Here is a 19,344-nt window from a genome sequence, read left to right as displayed (position 1 = left end):
TGCGTATTATGCCATCGGCACAGCCGGCGCGGTGCCAACTCGCACAGGTAGCTCGGCGCGGAGCGCATGGCTTCAGCGCCCGTCATAACTCGGCGCTCGGAGAGGCACGTAATCATTTCTGTATCGGCGCTTGGAAAGAACAGTCAGTGCTTCATTGCGGTGATGTAGTATGGACGGAGCGGGTCCTTCTAGTGATCTTGTAGCTTAACGGCTAGCTAGAAGCACCGACATGCAACGGAAGCGCCGCCTAGAACAACGTGAGTTTACCTATCCGTGAGTCTACCGAGGTCGTCGCTAAACGCCAAGCCTAGGCCGAAGGTGCTCGGCAATACATCCGGGGTAGACGTGCCCAGGAGACCCTCGAAGAGCATGCAGCTCGACTAGCGAAAAGACGAGCTTCCCGTCCTGCCCAGGACCGTGCCCAATTCAACGCGGACTCGGTGGAGCAACGAGAAGAGTGTTTGAAGGCGGTCCGAAATTCGAACCGTGAAAGTCGTGACTGAAGATTCTTAAATCAGGAATTTACTGACAACCCTTTTGGCTACACTTCCTCCGTGTGTTCCCGCCTGTGGCATAATTAGATAAACAATGACCGCATAAATGAGAGAGAGTACGCTCACGCGAAATAGGGGTTCACTTCGTGGAGCGTCGGAGGGTCGTTTTCTTTTTTCAAGACAGAGTCAGTCTCGAAACTTTTTGTTTTAATACCACCTTACTGTGGCGGCAGCTGCGGGAAAGGGGCCTGGAAGTGCTATTCTGCACATTTCGCCGTTGTCAAATTTTGTCATTTTTCTCCCGCGAGCTAATCAGGGACCATATGAACCCTGTCAGAGCCAATCACAGAGGAGTCACGGCGGCTAAATTTCGCAACAGAAAAAAATCATGAGCCATTCCACTCTGTGAAGGTGGATGACCAGCGAAGCTGTTTAGCGCACGACACAGAGCTGACACGGAATTTTGAACAAAGGTACGAGCATATATATATACTTGCATTTATTGTCCTTATTGGTGGTCATCGTGACGATAGGTACGCACGCACATTCGTGTATCACCTCTGTTATTAAATGGATCCGTCACGTAGGACAATGCACGGCTCATATCCCCTTAAAGCAACGGCTCCTACCCCCGTAAACGCCGCCTCCCCATTACGACGACAGAAGAGAAGTGAAATTCTACGCTGGAGTGATGAGCGGCAACGGAGCCAGCTGCGGAAGGAGACGACGACGAACGCGTGAGCAGTGGCACAAGCGCTTTCGCGCGGTTGCGCCGAGGGGCGCCAACGATCCAGTTCGCGGGTTCGCGGACGACGGACTCGCGGGTTGTTCTCGAGTCCCTAGCCATATACGGCTTCGCTGTAAACAAATATTAACATGGATATTATTACGAACGCGACAGTGGTGCATCGCCATCGCATTTCTATAGCCATAATCCCTCAATTGCTATAGCGAATCGCATCCACGTAAACGGTGACAATGAACTATAGGAAGGTGAATCGTATTGTTGCACCAGGGGCGCGATCTTGTACGCGTTCCAAAATGGAACGGAGGCGTTCCGTTCCATCGAGCCGCACACGATTGGTCAATTTCAACGTCACGGCGGTGCATGTAACAGATGACGCATCGCATCAAGAGAGATTGAAAGGCGAGACGACTATGGCCTCGTTCTCTCCTCCACTCACCGATGAAACACACTATAGCCAGAAGCAATTTCAGCTTGTTTCGAACGAAGGGTCGAAGGGTGATGCGACACATGCAAGCGCTGCCGCATAGTATTTACCGTGATGCGTTAACAAATGCGGTACGCTACGGTCGCATCCATGTAAATGTAGCCCGGCCCCTTTGTGTTTAGTCAGCCAGCCATACTGTATGCTGCCTCGTCACCATGGATATGCTCACGTGACAGCGCCGCTCAGAAGCCTTGGTTCATCGAGACCTTCATTTATTTTTTTCTTTATTTCGAGGGGAGAAGAGCATGAAAGGGGGGGGGGGGGGTGAGGGATATAGGCTTTTAGAATGATTTCTCAATAGGTGGATAGCAAAATGACGATGTCGTCAGTTAGCGACTTCCGGTTCGAGGGTTGCTTCTGTTGCTTCGTTCAGCCTTGTCAGCAGTTTCTACAGTGCGATTTCCCGCTGTTCGCGAAGAAAGCACGCTTCAGCAACGTGATTATGGTTGGCTGCTCGGCATTAGGGTGGGTGAACTCTTCCGTGAAAGGGGAAAAAAAAAATGTTTCGTTTTTCGTGGAATGAAGCGCACAAACGTGAATGGGCAGTTGCCGTCAAACGAGCGACCGTGAACAGCGAGCTGTGGGTGCCGAACGTAGGAGCCAGAATATGTGAAGATCATTTCGTCACAGGCAAGTGTTCTGGCGAACAACTTCGTCTACTAACGTTCTAGTACAAATACCCTCTTGTTAACAATCAGTTAAATACACACAAGTGCACCCAGCAAGGATCCTCAGCACATTGATTATGTGCCGTCTTCATTCCGGTACAACGAAAAGGCAACTGAGGCTGCACGAAAGAGGGAGGAGAGCTAACGTCAAAATGATTCGTAATCTTTTCAGATACTTAAATCAGTGCTTTCTCTCTGCAGTTATACACGACATGCGTCTCGAGAAAAAACGGGAGACTGCGAAGGCACAGCAGCCGACGACATGGCGCGCGCTGGGCACCGCTGCAGACAAAACAGCAGACGAAGCGATCGACTGCACTGTTTGTTATGGGAAGCGTTAGAAACAGCCACTTATTAGGTTGACTTACCACTTATTAAAAAGTACTTCTTAAGCTAACGAACGTTTATTTGCGCTCGACAAACGTTTGCGCTAGATAAACGTTATATGACTATTTGACGCGACACAAACACCTTAGGGCATGAAATGCTTGCCACCTAAAAATACACGAGTCTAAGGGCGCCAACATAAGCACGAAGGAGCGATAGCTCACGCCTACGTTTTGGAACTGCCCAGCGGTGCTTGCATCATGGTTTTTCACCCAAGTTCCGCAGTATATAAAAGACAAAGCGCGTGAAGTATGGGCATGAACTGACGGCGGCATAGACGGCGTCGTGGTCACGAACCGGAAGTTGTAGCAGATTACGCCGTAACCCACATTCCCTTGCGACAACCGAGATTTTGCTATCCACCTATTGAGGCGCGTAAAGTAAACTTCGGGCGACGGGTCTCTATCCGAGTAGCGAAGAGACCTTCTTGGTAATGTGTAACGTAAAAGCGTACGCAGAGTACACGTTCTGTACCTGATTGACTTGACGAGCGTTTTGATGAGCTCCTGTATGGAAAGCACGTCGGCCAGAGCAGCGTCTCTCCTGTAGCCCCAGGAGTTGCGGTCCAGGGTCATGCAGTTCTCCCACTTGTGCGGCTGCAGCACCCCTGCGCGTTGAAACCGCCGCTGCTTGGAGTTCAAACTGTGAAACATGTCACTAGCACAGATTTGAACGGGACGCAGGTATAAGACAAAGAAAGCATAGACGCTAGAGTTCAGACGCGTGTAAGGCGCCAGTGGCACCATCACTGAGCCATCAGCGCTAGAAAATAGTATATATGGCGTTGGCTTAGCCGCCTGCGCTCTTCATAGTCATTCATAGTCATCAATTAATCATTTGTTTATTTATCGTGCCCAGGAACAACCGTGAGGTTTAGGTGCTGGTGCACGTATACATAGAAAAAGAAATACAGCAGGGGAATATCAGTAAAAGAAAAAAAAAAACAATGAATAAAAAATAACAATCTTGAAAAGAAAAGTGTACATACATGTAACCGTATGCGCAAAATGCATTCATAAGAAAAAGCAGGAGAAGGGAAGTTGAACAATATGTGAGACTAAGACACAACAACGGAAAGCTCAGAGCAGAACAAAGACAGAGAGTTGTGAAAAATATCAAGGTCATGAAAGTGGGCGTTATAAAGACTCTGTATTCTGTGGACGGTTGAGTGTTGGTGGTAACAGGCAGCAACATGGAAATGTCTGTGTTCTCTGGTGATCTTGCGCGGAATACGAAACTTGATACAACTGAGGAGTTCGGGGCACATGAGGATACCGTGAAGGAGTTTGAAAAGGAAAAGCAAGTCAGCGCGATTACGTCGGCAGCGTAGTAAGGGCAATGGCAATAATCCAACAGTGCTAGAGCAGGGCCCAGAGTCCGTGTTAGCAAAGCGGTGATGATATATGCTAGGAAACTTTTTCTGGACCCGATCTATAATGTCACTGTTGGATCTAGAAATGCCGTTCCAGACGACCGATGAGTATTCGAGTTGAGGAAGACAGATTGCTGTGTACAACTTACGGAACGGTGTAGGAGAATTGAATTCTCTCGACAGTCTGCAAACAGAGCCAAGAGTGCGCATGCTCCGCATTGCAACGCGTTTAATGTGAGCTGAAAAGTGTAAGGTTGTATCAAAAAGTACACCGAAGTCACTGATCTCACAGACCTTACACAATGGTACAGAATCTACTGAATAAGAAAAAGAAATGCTTGCTGTTTTGCGGGTGAAAGTCATGACTTTGGTCTTAGCAGCATTCAAGGGGAGGTTATTATCTGTGCACCATTTAGAAAAAGAACGCAGGTCAGACTGCAGATAATAATAATAATAATAATAATAATAATAATAATAATAATAATAATAATAAATCCGAGGACACCTAAGCACTTCCGACGAATTGTGAATGCGAAAGCATTAATGTACAATTGAACGCCGCTGAGCTCTCGTTCGAGTTATGAACTCCTCGCGGGCAAGCGAGCGCGTTGATACGCTGGGCCAACGCCTCCTAGATAGCATAAGGCCGATGCACTTCGATCCCTAACGTCATGCCACCTTGCCCGACTGCCACATTATCTAATGGAGACGCTCCAGAGTAAGCCGCTTTCGTCACGCCGGGCTTGGCAATGAAAATTTCGGTCCAAGTAGCATAACGTGAGAAAGCAGAGTGCACAGGAGGCGTTGGCTTGCCGCGTTTTAATTTGGCGTTACCGAGGCGCAGTTAGAACGCAGGCGAGAGCTTGCGCGGTCAAGGAACGCGCGGATAACGTAGGCTTTCGAGAGCGAGGCTGACGTGGCGTCGCGGCGACGCGCTCTCCCTTCACGCAACACCTGGCGCGCTACGGCGGCAGCTGGTTCGCCCGCTCTGTTCCGTCGAGGCGCGCTCGTGACGTGGCGTCGCAGCCAAGGGGAATTGAGGTGCCGATTTTTGCATGTCCGAACTACAGGCGCCGGATTTTTCGTTCAATGAGCCTGTAGGAAGAACGTGACGGCGGCGAACGAGCCGTGCCGTCGTTCCTACTGAGAAGGCGGCCAGCCGAGCGGAGGCCGCCACGACCAGCGTCTCAAGCTCCTGGAACAACACTGCGCGTGCCGAGCTTGCGCTTCGAGCACGCGCTGCATTTCTTTTTATTGTTTACTTCCTTGACAGTCGGCGCGAAGGCACCGGTTGGGAGCGCCGACCAAAGCGCCCCGCGTTGCAGCGTCGGTGGGCGCTACAGGGCTCCCCGCCCAGACGGAACGTCGATGAAGGAAGTGAGAGAAGCCAAGTCGGATCTTTGTACTCCAGCCTGCATCTTAGGTGCACCTGTGGCTGGCGCACGCACAGACGTCCTTGAGGCAAGCGGCTCCGGCAGTGTGGCATTCGCTGTTGGCCTTGCAGGGCTGTCCAATGCGTTTCCGGCGGTGGCCTGTAGCTTGTCGCAGGTCTTGCCGTCCAGCGAGCGGACTAAACTCGAGAGCACAGTCGCCGATCAGATGGTCCGTGCAGACGCCGTTCAGCTGGGCGAAGACGCACTGCTCGGAGTAGTCGCAGGGCTAGCCGAGGCCGGTGGCGGTGCGGCAGGTCAGGTGCTTGGACTTAGGCTCACGGGCTCGGATAGGTTGTAGGGGTAGCGGCCCTCGCTTCACGAGGCCCCGCGAGGCTCGCGCTGGGCGTTGCTCGTGCAGGTGTCCTCGAAGATGGAACCAAGTGCGATGGTTGCCTTGGTGACCTGCGCGTCGATAGGGTGGTGCATTGAAAGACGAACTTGCCGTTGTCGGAGGGAAGCCTCTCCAGCTGGTTAATGGCGATCTTGGAGACCTTAACGGGGACGTCGTTCTTCACGGTGCTTAGGGTAGGGCGGTTGATGGAGTTCTCCAGGAGACGGTCGTGTACGGTCCAGGGGATTGTGGCGTAGTACTTGTACAGGCGCGAGAGCTGTGGGCCCCTGGAAGGAGGTTACCAGTGTGCGGGATTGTGCGCGTAGTGGGCTGCGCATCGATGCATCACTCGAGTTTCAGCCGCGCAGGCCGGGTTGTACGTAACCACCTTTGCAGGCTGCAGAGTTGTTCGAAACTAATCCCCGAGGGGGACGGCGGGGTTAGCGGAGCTTCTCCCAAGCGAGCACCCCTGAAGAAAGCCGGGCGTCTGGCCGGGGGTCGCTTGTGCTCGATTTGTATTCCGGTGGGTAACCGGTGGCCGCCTGGATTCGAACCCGCGAACTCCCGCAGCCGAGGCGGACACTCAACGACGAGCTGCGGTGACTTACGGCGCTGCAGCTTGCCAATATCGAACAGGGTGCCGGATCGTTGGTGGGACTTGTGAGGCTTAGTTGCTGCACGGGCGCCCGGTGGAAACGTCCCTCGAGCAGAGCCCGCTGGCGGTCCGCATCGTAAGGGGCCGCGGGCCGTAGGCTGTTGGCGTTCCCGAGCCGAAACTGGTCCTTGTAGAAGTCACCTGAACCATCAGGGCTAGGGTCAGGCCAGTCAGCGCTAGGCGCAGGGCCATGATCCGAGGAGTGAGAGTAGCTGACGTGTCACCGCTCCGCGTGGCCGGCGTGTTCGTACCGTGACCGCGCGCTCGCACCGTGGCCGGCGTCCTCGCACCGTGGCTGGCGTGCTCGTACCGTGGCCGGCGTTCTCGTACCATGGCCGGCGTTCTCGTACCGTGGCCTGGTTAGCGCCGTGGCCGGTGAGCGCCGTTGCCGGTGAGCGCCGTTGCCGGTGAGCGCCGTGGCTTGGTGAGCGCCGTGGCCGGTGCGCGTCGTGGCCGATCACGTCCGGGTCACCATTGTAGGAAGAACGTGACGGCGGCGAACGAGCCGTGCCGTCGTTCCTACTGAGAAGGCGGCCAGCCGAGCGGAGGCCGCCACGACCAGCGTCTCAAGCTCCTGGAACAACACTGCGCGTGCCGAGCTTGCGCTTCGAGCACGCGCTGCATTTCTTTTTATTGTTTACTTCCTTGACAGTCGGCGCGAAGGCACCGGTTGGGAGCGCCGACCAAAGCGCCCCGCGTTGCAGCGTCGGTGGGCGCTACAAGCCATTTGATGCTCTCACATCAAATAACATGAAAAGGAACCACACACCCTGCAAATGCCAGTGTAAGGCAGAAAAAACGACACTGCCAGAGAACGAATTCAATGCTGACTGTGGCCATGCCGGCACTTCGCGGCACGACACTTCTTCGCACTTGCCTGGATTGTAACGGTCGTCGCACGTGAAGTATCCGCCGTGATGGCACTGGCAGCCGTTGCACCAGCGGTCGTTGGTGACCACCGTGTCTCGGACAGGGCTGATGGACAGAGTGAAGCGCTAAGTCGCCTACACAAAACAACACATCGCGAAGCCATGGCAAGACATTGTCTTCAGGCGCGTCTTGGCTACTACCTGTCGTTGTACAGCCAGGCCAGGAACTCCCGGCTCTTCCAGTATTCTGCGGGGGCTGGGTCGCCGTCCGACCAGATGATCTCGGGCTTGTACCGCTCCACCAGCTCCCGCAGCTCGACGAGCGTTTTGCCCTGAGGAAAAAGCGCATACATTTGGGTCACACCGTCACACAAACGAGAGCATACCTTGCAAGTCTCGCGAACGCAATATATGACGAATTTATCCCACGCGACATCCAGCTGCAACGAGGAAGGGGAAGTTCTGACCAAGGACATATAGTACATATATATAGTAAGGAGGGGGCTGGATGTCGCAATGTTCTTGTGTGTGTGCGTGCGTGCGTGCGTGTGTGCGTGCGTGCGTGCGTGCGTGCGTGCGTGCGTGTGTGTGTGTGTGTGTGTGTGTGTGTGTGTGTGTGTGTGTGTGTGTGTGTGCGTGTGCGTGTGTGTGTGTGTGTGTGTGTGTGTGTGTGTGTGTGTGTGTGTGTGTGTGTGTGTGTGTGTGTGTGTGTGTGTTTGCGCCTCCTTCTCTGTGCCTATATTCGCCTGTATCTCTCCACCCATCTCCAAGCGTATCCGGTTGTATTCAAAATTATGGACAAGTCGTGTACGCACCCGTACTTTGACATCAAGTTGATTCGCCCGAAATTTCGAGTGAAAGCCCGCAGTAGAAGAAGACATCGCGACGCCTTATGCCCACCAAAATTTATTATAGCCGATTTTGCTGTCGCTTATACGATGTGTGATGTACATTCTCCTTGCAACGACAAATAATGAAATTAGTGTGCACACTGTGCCTGACAAAATCTTGCAAATCGGACGCCACAAAAAGATTCGAAGTTAGATAAGGAAAGAGACTCCCTCATGTAGCTGCCACAGTCCAAAATCGACACTTCGTTTATGGGCCCTCTAATAATCTGTGTACACGCGGAAACGAGATTCAGGCATTGATGACCGTAAATCGGGAAGTAACTGTAAAATGGAGCTTACGAAATTTTGATAATGATGTCTATTTGCTTTGGCGTCATCTGCAGCTGTAGTGAGTGAGTGAGACAACTTTAATACATATCCTGAAAATTGATGGCCTGGGTCTAGGTCGTGCCGGGGGCAGCAGAGAGACCCTGTCTCTCGGTAGCTTCCCGGGCTTGTTGGATGGCCCAAAGTTGGTCCTGAAGATCAGAGCTAGTCAGTGCGGTTCTATATACACCGCGCCCTTAGTTCATCCGGGGGGACTGCAATTCTCTTCTGAACTATTTCACAATCCCAGAGTATGTGCTCTAGGGTGGCTCTTCTATCATTAGATAACTTACATTTGGCCTCAGGGTATAAATCCGGAAACATGCGGTTAAGATGTACCGGGTTCGTGTAAGTTCTGGTTTGAAGTCGCCTCCAGTCAACCGCCTGAGACCTGTCTAATTTGGGTTAGGAGGTGGATATATACACCTCGACTTTCTGTAGAATTGGGTAATGTCACTGAATGAGAAAAGTCTAGCCCTATCCATCCGTTCCATCTCCTCCTCGGCCAGAGCCCTCCCTAGTCGGGCGCGGTTAGTGAGTCCTCGCGCAACACGATGGGCAGACTCGTTAAGGTTTGGGTTGACGGTGGATTCGCAGTCTGTATGGGCTGGGAACCAGATGATTTCCTTGTCGTAACATTCCTCACATGATATAAGTTTGGTTTCACTGTTTAAAATTTTTGCAGCTTCAACTGATATCCGTCCTCTGGCATAATTTCGTATAGCCGATTGAGAGTCGCTAATAATGTATCTATATTTGGGAGAAGCGATAGTCAGAGCGATGGCAACCTCCTCCGCAACCTCAGAGACACTGGTTTTGATTGAACACGTGCGTACATTTTCTTGCTTTCTATTAATTACTACTGCTGTATATGCTTGGTGATTTGAATATTCCACGGCGTCCACTAACAGCGCTTCCTCATCATTGCCATAGGCTTTGAGTAGAGTTTTAGCTCTGCTCGTTCTCCTGCCATGATTGATTTCCGGGTGCATATTTTTGAGTAAATTGGGGATTTTAATCCTGCTCCTGATCTCTTTGATCAACGTAACCTTCGGTCCTTGCTGGTTAGGGTAATTTATTCGTAATTTATCGAGTATACTTCTGCCAGTCCGGCTACTGGCGAGTCGTTCCAGCTGAGCTATCTGCTGAGCTTCAGTCAATTCTTCTAAGGTGTTATGCATGCCCAGCTGCATTAATCTCTCTGTACTGGTGCTGTCGGGCAAGCCTAGGGCCTGCTTAAAAGCTTTCCTTATGAGCGTATTGATTTTGTCCTTTTCTGCCTTGTACCAGTTAAGGTACGCAGCTACGTAAATGATGTGGCTTATAGCAAAATATTGAATGAGCCTAAAAATGCTAGCCTCCTTCATTCCCTGATGCTTGTTCGTAATTCTCCTAATCAGCCTAATAGCGTTAGTGACCTTGGTCCCGAGATTTCTAAGGCTTTCGCCGTTAGTTCCTTTAGACTCAATATTGAGTCCCATGCAGGACCCTAATTTGTTCAAAGATGGGGATGGCCCCGCAATTCTTCGTACGAATCTGTATCTCTTCGTACTCTCTCTCTCTCTGATGTACCTTTTGGGCGGCCTGCCCTTGAGGGTGGGTCTGTAAAGGAGAAGCTCTGATTTCCCTGGGGAGCATTCAAGCCCCGTGCCTGTAAGGTACTCCTCCACTTTACATACCGCTTCCTGTAATTTCTGTTCTATCTCTCCATCACTACCTTGCGAGATCCATATGGCAATGTCATCCGCGTACAAGGAGTGATTGATTCCATCGATGTCTTCGAGCTTTTCCGCCAATCCTATCATAATGAGGTTAAAGAGCATGGGTGATATCACGGAGCCCTGAGGCGTACCCGAACTGCCCGTGTACCTCACCTCTGACTTGAGTTCCCCCATCGTGAGGGTAGCCTTCCTATTCGTTAGGAAGTCTCGGATGTAATTGTACGCCCTTTCTCCTAGGTTTAGGTGGCTGGCCTGACTGAGTATGGCCGAATGTGCTGCTTTAGCTGTAGGCTTCTAAAAACATTTTTCTTTGTACTATGAACCGGGCCTCAAGTGCCCTGTTTTATCAATACTTCCTCTTACATAGCTACTGCCAGATTCAAGAGACGTGCAATTATTCCAGACTTTTTGAACTCGGCTACAGCTAATTTCGCTGAGTATCACTGGCGCAAAAATTCCTTTAACACCCAAAAAGTGAACTAATTTTTACCCGATTGCGTTGTCGGGTACCTGCCTTAAACACTATTCGCCACAGGGCTGGTTTGGTACGCTCCCCACTGCGCCAAATGTGTGGACGCGATGACACGATTGATCCTTTCTTTTTATGTCGCCGTTGTTCATCTTTAAGGCATTTTTTTTTTGTTTTTAGTTCTGGGATTTTACGTGCCAAAGACGCGACATTATTATAAAACACGCCGTAGTGGGGCACACCGGATTAATTTTGATCACCTAGGGGTTCTTTAACATGCACCTAAATATAAATATGTATGTAACGGACACAGCGACAATGAAGAGGATGCGTGAAGCGGAACATGAAAGCTGAACATGAAAGCGGCAAGAAAGACGGTAGCGATGATGACGAAGAAATTAGGAGGAAATGGTTTCGACATTGGCACATTTTGAAAAAAGGCTTTGAATGACGGCTAAGTATTGCAGGCGCAGTGAGACGGTGACGGCAGTGAACGTCATATTACAACTGCGGAACTGAAGCCGGCGATTTCTCGAGGTACATCAACTAAGAATCAGGAGAATAGCACCAACTTCGAGATGTAGGTACCTTGTGGCTAAATGCATTACGACCCTACGTAACACTTTTCGAGAGAGCCTTCCTTACGCAGTGCGGGAAGAAACTATGTATTAATACCAGAGCGCGTCGTGTTAAATTTGGGGGACAGATATCCATGGGAACTGGCAGTATTGCTAAGGTGGAAATGTATACTAAGTGGAAATGCCTTGAAAAAAAATGTCGACTTCAATTCTACAACTGCAACAACGGTCCTAAAGTGATTAATAAAATGTTTTAAATCCCTCTGAATAATTATATTATGGTGAAGTTATATTATGCTATTGCTATGAAACTTGGTCACTAAATTTATCATTTGTCTCAAATCCATAATTTTTGATAATTGGTGACACTCATCACTGAAGGATTTGGGGCTGTATTTTCAAAGGATTCTTTTAGTTTATTTCTGTTCATTTTTTCTTGCATTAGTCTAGCCGAGTGGTCGATCCCGGTGATGGCGGGGGCGCAGCTTCGTTCAATCCCGCGACGAAGGGGGAAAAAAAGAGAGAGAGAGGAGGCGGGGGGAGGCAAATAATATGGGCCCGAATTCACAAAAACTTCTTATCCAGAATTATTCGTAAGAAAGAATTTCAGCCAATCCGAATGCAAGACGTATCTAAGGCGGCCAGCCAATGGCAAAGAGCACTTATACGAAAGAAAAGCTTTGTGAATCTGGCCCATAATGTTTAACGCCCCGAAAGTCTGCAATGGGTTATGAGGCACGCCGTAGCGGAGTGCTGTGGATTATTTTGGCCACCGGGGGTTTCTTAACACGCGTCCAAAGAACGGTCCACAAGGAGACTTTGCATTCCGTCCTCCGGCAGAATGCGGCCGCCGAGGCCGGGGTACGAATCCGCGACCTCGCGCTCTGCCGCAGTACACCATAGTCACCGAGCCACTGCGGTGGGTAAGAGCAAAAGAATAAAAAAAGAAGAAGAAGAAGAATCGTTACTTAATACGGCCTGTATACTAACGGAAGCGACACAGATAGAGATAGTTAGTTGTGTGGTCTTTCTTATTAATTTTAATATAGTTCTTTCTTTCTCTTTCAGTACTGATTTATGAGCGATAAATTATTCGCGTATCATCATACCGCAAACAAGAGCTCAATTTCCTTCTTGTTGAGTCATGTGCGTTCCTCTGTCAACCATGTTGCAAACTGCACAAACCTCACCAAGTTGCATGCCTTTCTATGAAACAGCATGGCAGCGCGGATAGCGTGGCAAAAAAAAAAAAAAAAAAGAAGAAGAAAAGAAAGCTGTGAAACGTAAACGAAAGTTTATTTCGGTGGCTCACCTCCGAAAAATAGCTGGTGGTAAAGTTGTTACTCTTGTCCAGAAGAAACAGAGGATTGAACCATTCGAACAGAGAATGGTAAACGCCGAACACAAGATCGGTCTTGGATCGAATCGCTTTGGCCAGGTCTCCTGCGAAAAAGATCGGCTTCGTATTCCAAACACCCTCTAAAAGATGACGCATACAAAAGCGTTAGAATGGCATGCAGTGTGGAGTCTATAGTTATTTTGCACTGACACGTTCGAGGAGGCGGGTCATGGCCAGCACGGCAGCGTGCCAGACTCCTTACAACCAGGTATAACGGAGACGTGCAATTCTCACCCCAGTAACTGTCTGGAAATGTATATTAATTAGATTTTTTTATCTCTCCATCGTCCATCTCTCCTGGATTTATCGCTATTTTTGCGAGGAACGAACTCCACGACCGTTCACATGGCGGGCTAGTGAGAGACGCCGGTCTCGTCAATGCAAATAGTGCTGTGACGTCAATCGTCCACACAAAAGCGCTTAATGATTATATTATTTTATATTGCGAATAAACGACTACAAACTATTTCTATTTTAGACACGTCATATACGTACTCTTGATACGAGTACTATCTGTCGCAAAGGTTTAGAGGCTAACGCGCTTGGAAGCAAAGCCACCATAAAGACGAGTCATTTATTTTATTTATTTAAAAAGTCCTTACAGGCCTCGTGAGAGGTATTGGGTTAGGGGGGCATCACAAAAAAAAAGGAAAACAGTATGCATAATTGGTACATAATATACGTGCACGAATAATTGGCATAATAATGAATATCCATGATTTCCTGCGTACGCTGGATGATTACACAAAAATAATTGTAGAGGTGACGCGCTTATTAGAGTATAAAACAAAAGGTGCAGTTCGCATAAGAATAGGCAATTCAATGTCGTATACATAAGAATACAAAAATAGCAACTACAACAAAAAATAACAATGGACCCATAAACGGAAGGGTTACATCAGTATTGCATAAAAAATATATTGGACTGGTGACGTTCTAATCAGAGAGAAAAAAAAAAGAGAAACATAGTAATACAAGAAAAAGAGCAAAGTGATCCCATAAACAAAAAAGCTAACAGAAGGCATATCATGAGGAAACATAAGAAGTAGGGGACACGCATTTTTGTCGAGATTACGCAATGAAATGCGAAATGAGGAGCTGGCGAAATTTGTCAGGATTTTTTTTTCGGAGACAATGGAATCAGGAAGGGCATTCCATAATGGAATGGCACGGGGAAGCGCCGACCAATTGAATGCGTGAGTGTTTCCGTATATGCGAGTGAAGCTGAGGTGATTATGTAGCCTGCGTGATGTACATGGTGCAAATTCAAGCCGCAAGGAAGATTTCCTATCCGCATGAACGTACGTATGAAGCAGAGATAAGAGAGCGAAGTCACGACGGATACTGAGGGGTGGAAGTGAAATATCCAGTTTTATTTGCAAAATACTAGAATTGTATGTATAGTTATGAGAGATAAACCTTGTGGTCCTATTTTGGACAGATTCTAATAAGCTGGTTAGGTTCTTATGGTAAGGTGACCAGATTGGAGAGGCGAATTCGAGCTGCGGACGAACAAACGTTTGGAAAGCTAGCTTGCGGATGTTGGATATTGATTTGCGCAGGGTTCGACGTAAGTACCCCAGTGACCTTGAGGCATTAGCACATATGGTAGTAATGTGATGGTTCCAGGAAAGGTTGTGCACGAAATTAATTCCCAAGTACTTGTATGAAGTGGCTGGGGAAATCGGGTTGTTATTTATGTGATAAGAGAACGTAGAGATGGAGTGTTTCCGAGTAAAAGAGATGACTTTACATTTAGATGAATTTATGGTCGTTAACCAAGTGTTGCACCAATCAAAAATAAGCTGAAGATCGTTTTGAAGAAGGAGACGGTCATGGGGGCTGGTTATAGGGCGGTAGACAATGCAATCGTCTGTGAACAATCGCACGCGTGATGCTAAATTATTAGGAAGATCATTAATGTATATCAGGAATAGTAGTGGCCCAAGAACACTACCTTGAGGTACGCCGGAAGTAACATAGCAAAGAGGCGAGGAAATATTCTTAACTATTGTAAACTGTCGACGGTTAGAGAGGAAGTTCCGAAGCCAAGTTAGCATCTGTGAATCTAATTGCAGTGCAGTTAACCTTGAAATCAGGCGACAGTGCGCTACACGATCGAATGCCTTCGAAAAGTCGAGAAATATGCTATCGATCTGCATATTACGGTCCATGTCAAAATGCAGGTCAGTTGTAAATTCTAAAAGCTGGGTCTCACGTGATAAGCCTTTCCTGAACCCGTGTTGATTAGTGAAGAAAAAGTCGTTCGATTCGAGATGGTTTCATTAACGTAGTTAGCAATGTGTTCTAATTAACGTAATTAGAACACATTGCCTCTCACAGTACAAGTGAGAGGCAATAATGTGCTCGAGCATTTTACAACAAATACATGTTAGTGAGATTGGCCGGTAGTTATCTGGTGAGTATCTGTTACCATTTTTTAATATGGGAACTACTTTGGTAGTCTTCCAATCTAACGGGAGTTCTCCTGAAGCTAGTGACTGTCTGAAGATGTTACTCTCCTGAAGAGGGACTGTCTGAAGATGTTACAACTACCGGCTTTAGGCCTCAGGACCGAGAGCTCTGCATTCGCTAAGCAAGTACTAATTGCGACTGGTATGTATGGCTTCATATTTGCACTGTCGTAGGATACGCCGCCGTTGGAACCTCCGCGACAGATATGCAAGTTGATGTCGAAATCCTCAAACTGCAGTGCTACGCGAGAAAACTTTTGTAAGAGTTGCATTATTCTAGCATGGATATGCGTCGGACTCGTCCTTTTCCCGCCGAATAACTCACAAAGCGAGTGCACCACAGGAAGTTGCACTACTGTTCCTGGCTGAGATGACGTCGGCGAGCATGAACCGTGTGCCTTCCAAGCTGATAGTGATTTAGACAGCACAATTCACAAACTCCGCATTCCAAGAGAATCCAACGCAGGAGCTGCGTTAATTATTTTGGCATTTTCTTCCGGCAGCTAAAACTCATCATATGTAAGGTGTGATGCTTATTTAACATCCTCAACATCCGAGTCGAAGCTCGTAAAAAAAACATACCCACTAAGTCTCTCTTTGGCCCAACGTCCATAGCATTCCAGCTGAAGCTCACGTTCGACGGCCACAAAGTGAATCCTTCGTGATGCTTTGTGGTGAGAACAACGTACCTGCCAAGGAAAGCGAGATTCGACGGGCCTTATTTCGACATTATCTGCTGTATGCTATTAAAGACACACCACACTCAAGCGTGTGTACTGGTACAACACATGTTGCAAGGCTTCCATTGTGCTGTAATGCGCACCTAATGCTTATGCACGCTTTTCACTTTCGTGGCCGCCGTGAAGATGTGGCAAGCGCAGCGACAAGTTTTCACTATTCCACACAAGGGAATGTGTTGGTACCTTTAAACATTCACTGTTGAATACTCTGTGGGTGCGGTCGCACGCGCGTCATAAGCATTATCATGTGAAAAAAATATATAAACATATCCTTTAAATGTTACACTAATAGCTCGTTTTTAATTACAATTTCGTTAGAATTTTATTACATTTCTTTACGGATGACTCCAACAAAGCACGCAACAGTTATGTCCTTTTGTCATGCATAATCACCTTATTAGAAATTGTGTTTTGGTACCACAGGTCCTTACTATTTCAGACCTTCCTCGTGTAACAACAAAGTTGCGCAGTAAGATTGCATGTTTTTATATCACTAAATGTGGCTCGGTTACCAAAGTGCCATGGATACAAGCCAGATTACAAGCTCTTGGTGTGTTGCGATTCTGAAATGTCGAGAATTTCATTAAAACAAAAGCTAACAAATTTAAGTTGACGTATTGTCATCCTCTTGCCCTCCCAAGATAAACGAAACAAGAACTATGGATTTAAGAACTGTGAGCCACCATTGCCATTGAAAGCGACTGAAAACAGGACCTCTGTCAGGTTCATAATGACGTCAAGTGCAACTCCAGCGAGTCTACGTATTCCTTGACTGAGTGGTCCCATGTGTCATACGACTACACTATACTCTCACTTTTCTGCAAAGGCGTCTTGAGTCTTGGCGCTCACGCTCTTGACCAACAAAACCTTTGTTCGTAAGTGCTGTTGTCATTGGCCGATAGCCCTCACTGCTATATATGTCCAACATATTGGCTGGCATGTGCTCTTACGAAAAGATTTAGCCTAAGAACTTCGTACATCGAAGCTGTTAAGTAAGGGTAGTTCCGCAATGGTTTTCGTGCGGCGGTGAAGGCCGGCGTGCGACGGCGTGGTCGGTGTCAAATATCATTCAAGGAACAGCCAGCAGCACCGTAATTTAATTAAGGTAATTAGTGAATTTTATAGCGATAACAATTATATGGAAACTCCAGGCGCATTCTTGCCGTCGGCATCGCCGTCGCCGTGATATTTAGTATAAAGTCCAAGGGCGTCGTCGCCGCACGCCGTATGCTGTATGTGCGAGTGAACGCGTGCGAGGGTGAGCAGACGATGGCGACTCAATCTCGTGCGCGCAAGGGAGGAAAGCAGGGAGGAAGCGCACCGTGCTCCGTCGCCCGCAAGGCACCGGGGGGAGGGGCGTTCTACTCCGGTGGCGGCCGTGCGGGCCTCATTTTGAAAGCGATTTGTGATGGGGACAAAGTGCGCCGAGTGCCAATAGCTTCGTGTGCGTTGTGACTTCGCCGTTTAGTTCGCGTTAAGGCGAGAGGCGAAGGTCAATTCACTCGCTGCTGCTGCCGCACTATACTACACCGCACCAGAAGTTGCAAGCGCAACTCCAGCTAACTCTTCGCATAGCCAAAGAAATTCCCGATGAAGATGCAAGCGCGACCCTTCATGAGCTCACGATGCGTCGCAATGTGCCGCTCTGGGGCAAAAGAACAAATGAAAAATGAACAAATGAAAAGAACAAAAGCTGACACATCGAAAACTTCTATATACGGTATACATACACCACGAAAGGCTGCTCCAGTGACTTTGGTGCCTAACGTTGCATATTACCGTAACAGTTGCACCCATTCCTCTCTGTCACGACAACTGATAGGAACTGAGAGCATTTCAAATAAAAAAAGTAAAGCCAACATTTTGAAAAAGAGCTCCGCCTCACCGCGCGCCCGATTCTTGAAAGATGCGTGCCCACTCGTCCGGGTCAAAAAATTCGCACGTGAAGTCCTTCGCAAAGGCCGGATAGGTGAAGTCCGGCGGGTAGTTTTTGGCCATGAACTTGGCAGGCTGTGGGTTCCGCGGATCGCCCCAGCCCTGCCAGTACCACCAAAACCACTCGGACGTGTAACTGGGCACCGCGAAGACGCCCCAATGCAGGAACAGGCCCACTTTGGCTTCGTCGAACCACGCGGGCAACGGCCGACTGTCCAACGAGTCCCAGGTTGGCACGTAGGGTCCGATGACCTCAGCGCCAGGAAGCAACGCGGCACAGCCGAGGACTGCAGCCACGGGCACGAGCCAGCGCTGCACTGTGTGGACATGCGACATCAAAGGGAAAACACTGATCGCCAGGCTCATTCTCTTGCTACTTCAGAGAAATTCAGACGAGAGTCAAACACCTGCAAAGTGACAACAAGGCCAGACTCACAAACCTCGTAGGGTGTGTCCTTACTGCCCGGCGCCTTATCCAAGTGTGAATGTGGGCTAGTGCGTCATTTGACCAATTAGAAAAGTGGGTACATATGCATGACCATAAAGAAAAGATCAAATTAGTGCCATCGGCGTAGATGATGTATGTGGCGGAATAACAGATATTAACATTTTCATTAATACCGTGAAAACGCTCAAATAAATACTCTAGGCTCCCTTTTCGGACGCGAGTTGTAACAGGCATGATACGCGATAAGTGTCCGAATATGTCTGCAAAGTGGAATAAGGAATATGGCAAGAAAGAAACGCGGACGAATTAATGCTTATGGACAGTACAAGCGGCAACTACCAACTTTATCTCACCGCATTCCTTAGAAATTTTTATACAAACTATTTCTCTATATACAAACCATATTTTTCTTCCAGTATGTCGGATAAACTTCCTCAAGTAATAGAGTCCGTCTACAAATTGAAAGCCATGCTGAGGATGCGAAGAGAGCAACAGCAAATATTTTCCACAAATCTTACAATGATGTAACTTGCCAAGAATATGTTGATTTATGAGGTTGAATGCTATAAAAACATCCAGAAATCTAGTACTCAATTTTTGTTCACTAATTTCTGACTCTTTCTGCGCGCAACAAACGCCAGATCGGTAGATTTGTTTTTACATTGCGCGGTGGTAAGCTATTGCACATAGATCTGAGAGAACTTGCCCTTACCATAAGCTAGTGATTCTGAAACCGGGTGAGTTATGAGGCTGCAGGTCTCAGTCACTTGAGTCTGAATCTGCGAATCTGGGTGAGTATGTGATTCCATTATTGTAGGTAAGTCTCAGCTGCATGATTCTGTGAGTATGAGTGCATTTGTAATTTCGTCGCGAATATGAGTCAGCCTGAGTGGGTCCGTGAGCCCGTGGGTCCGATGAGCAT

At 48.4% G+C, this 19,344-nt stretch overlaps 1 protein-coding gene across 1 annotated transcript in view; it reads right to left on the bottom strand.

The window, feature by feature from the left end:
• Positions 1-19,344, bottom strand: part of LOC119436627 (alpha-L-fucosidase-like) — a 45,414-nt gene that overhangs the window by 7,352 nt on the left and 18,718 nt on the right. Inside the window, exons 2-7 of the mRNA XM_037703547.2 lie at positions 17,925-18,291; positions 15,882-15,988; positions 12,739-12,869; positions 7,643-7,773; positions 7,450-7,547; positions 3,256-3,388 (exon numbers count right to left, since the gene is read on the bottom strand). Coding sequence (XP_037559475.1) covers positions 3,256-3,388; positions 7,450-7,547; positions 7,643-7,773; positions 12,739-12,869; positions 15,882-15,988; positions 17,925-18,291 — 967 coding nt within the window. The remainder of the gene's footprint in view (positions 1-3,255; positions 3,389-7,449; positions 7,548-7,642; positions 7,774-12,738; positions 12,870-15,881; positions 15,989-17,924; positions 18,292-19,344) is intronic.

This window comes from Dermacentor silvarum, chromosome 1 (genome assembly GCF_013339745.2).
Source record: "Dermacentor silvarum isolate Dsil-2018 chromosome 1, BIME_Dsil_1.4, whole genome shotgun sequence".
In the NCBI taxonomy this organism is placed as follows: domain Eukaryota; kingdom Metazoa; phylum Arthropoda; class Arachnida; order Ixodida; family Ixodidae; genus Dermacentor; species Dermacentor silvarum.
The sequence above is the reverse complement of the archived record's forward strand: the minus strand, read 5'-3'. Positions and strand labels throughout refer to the sequence as shown.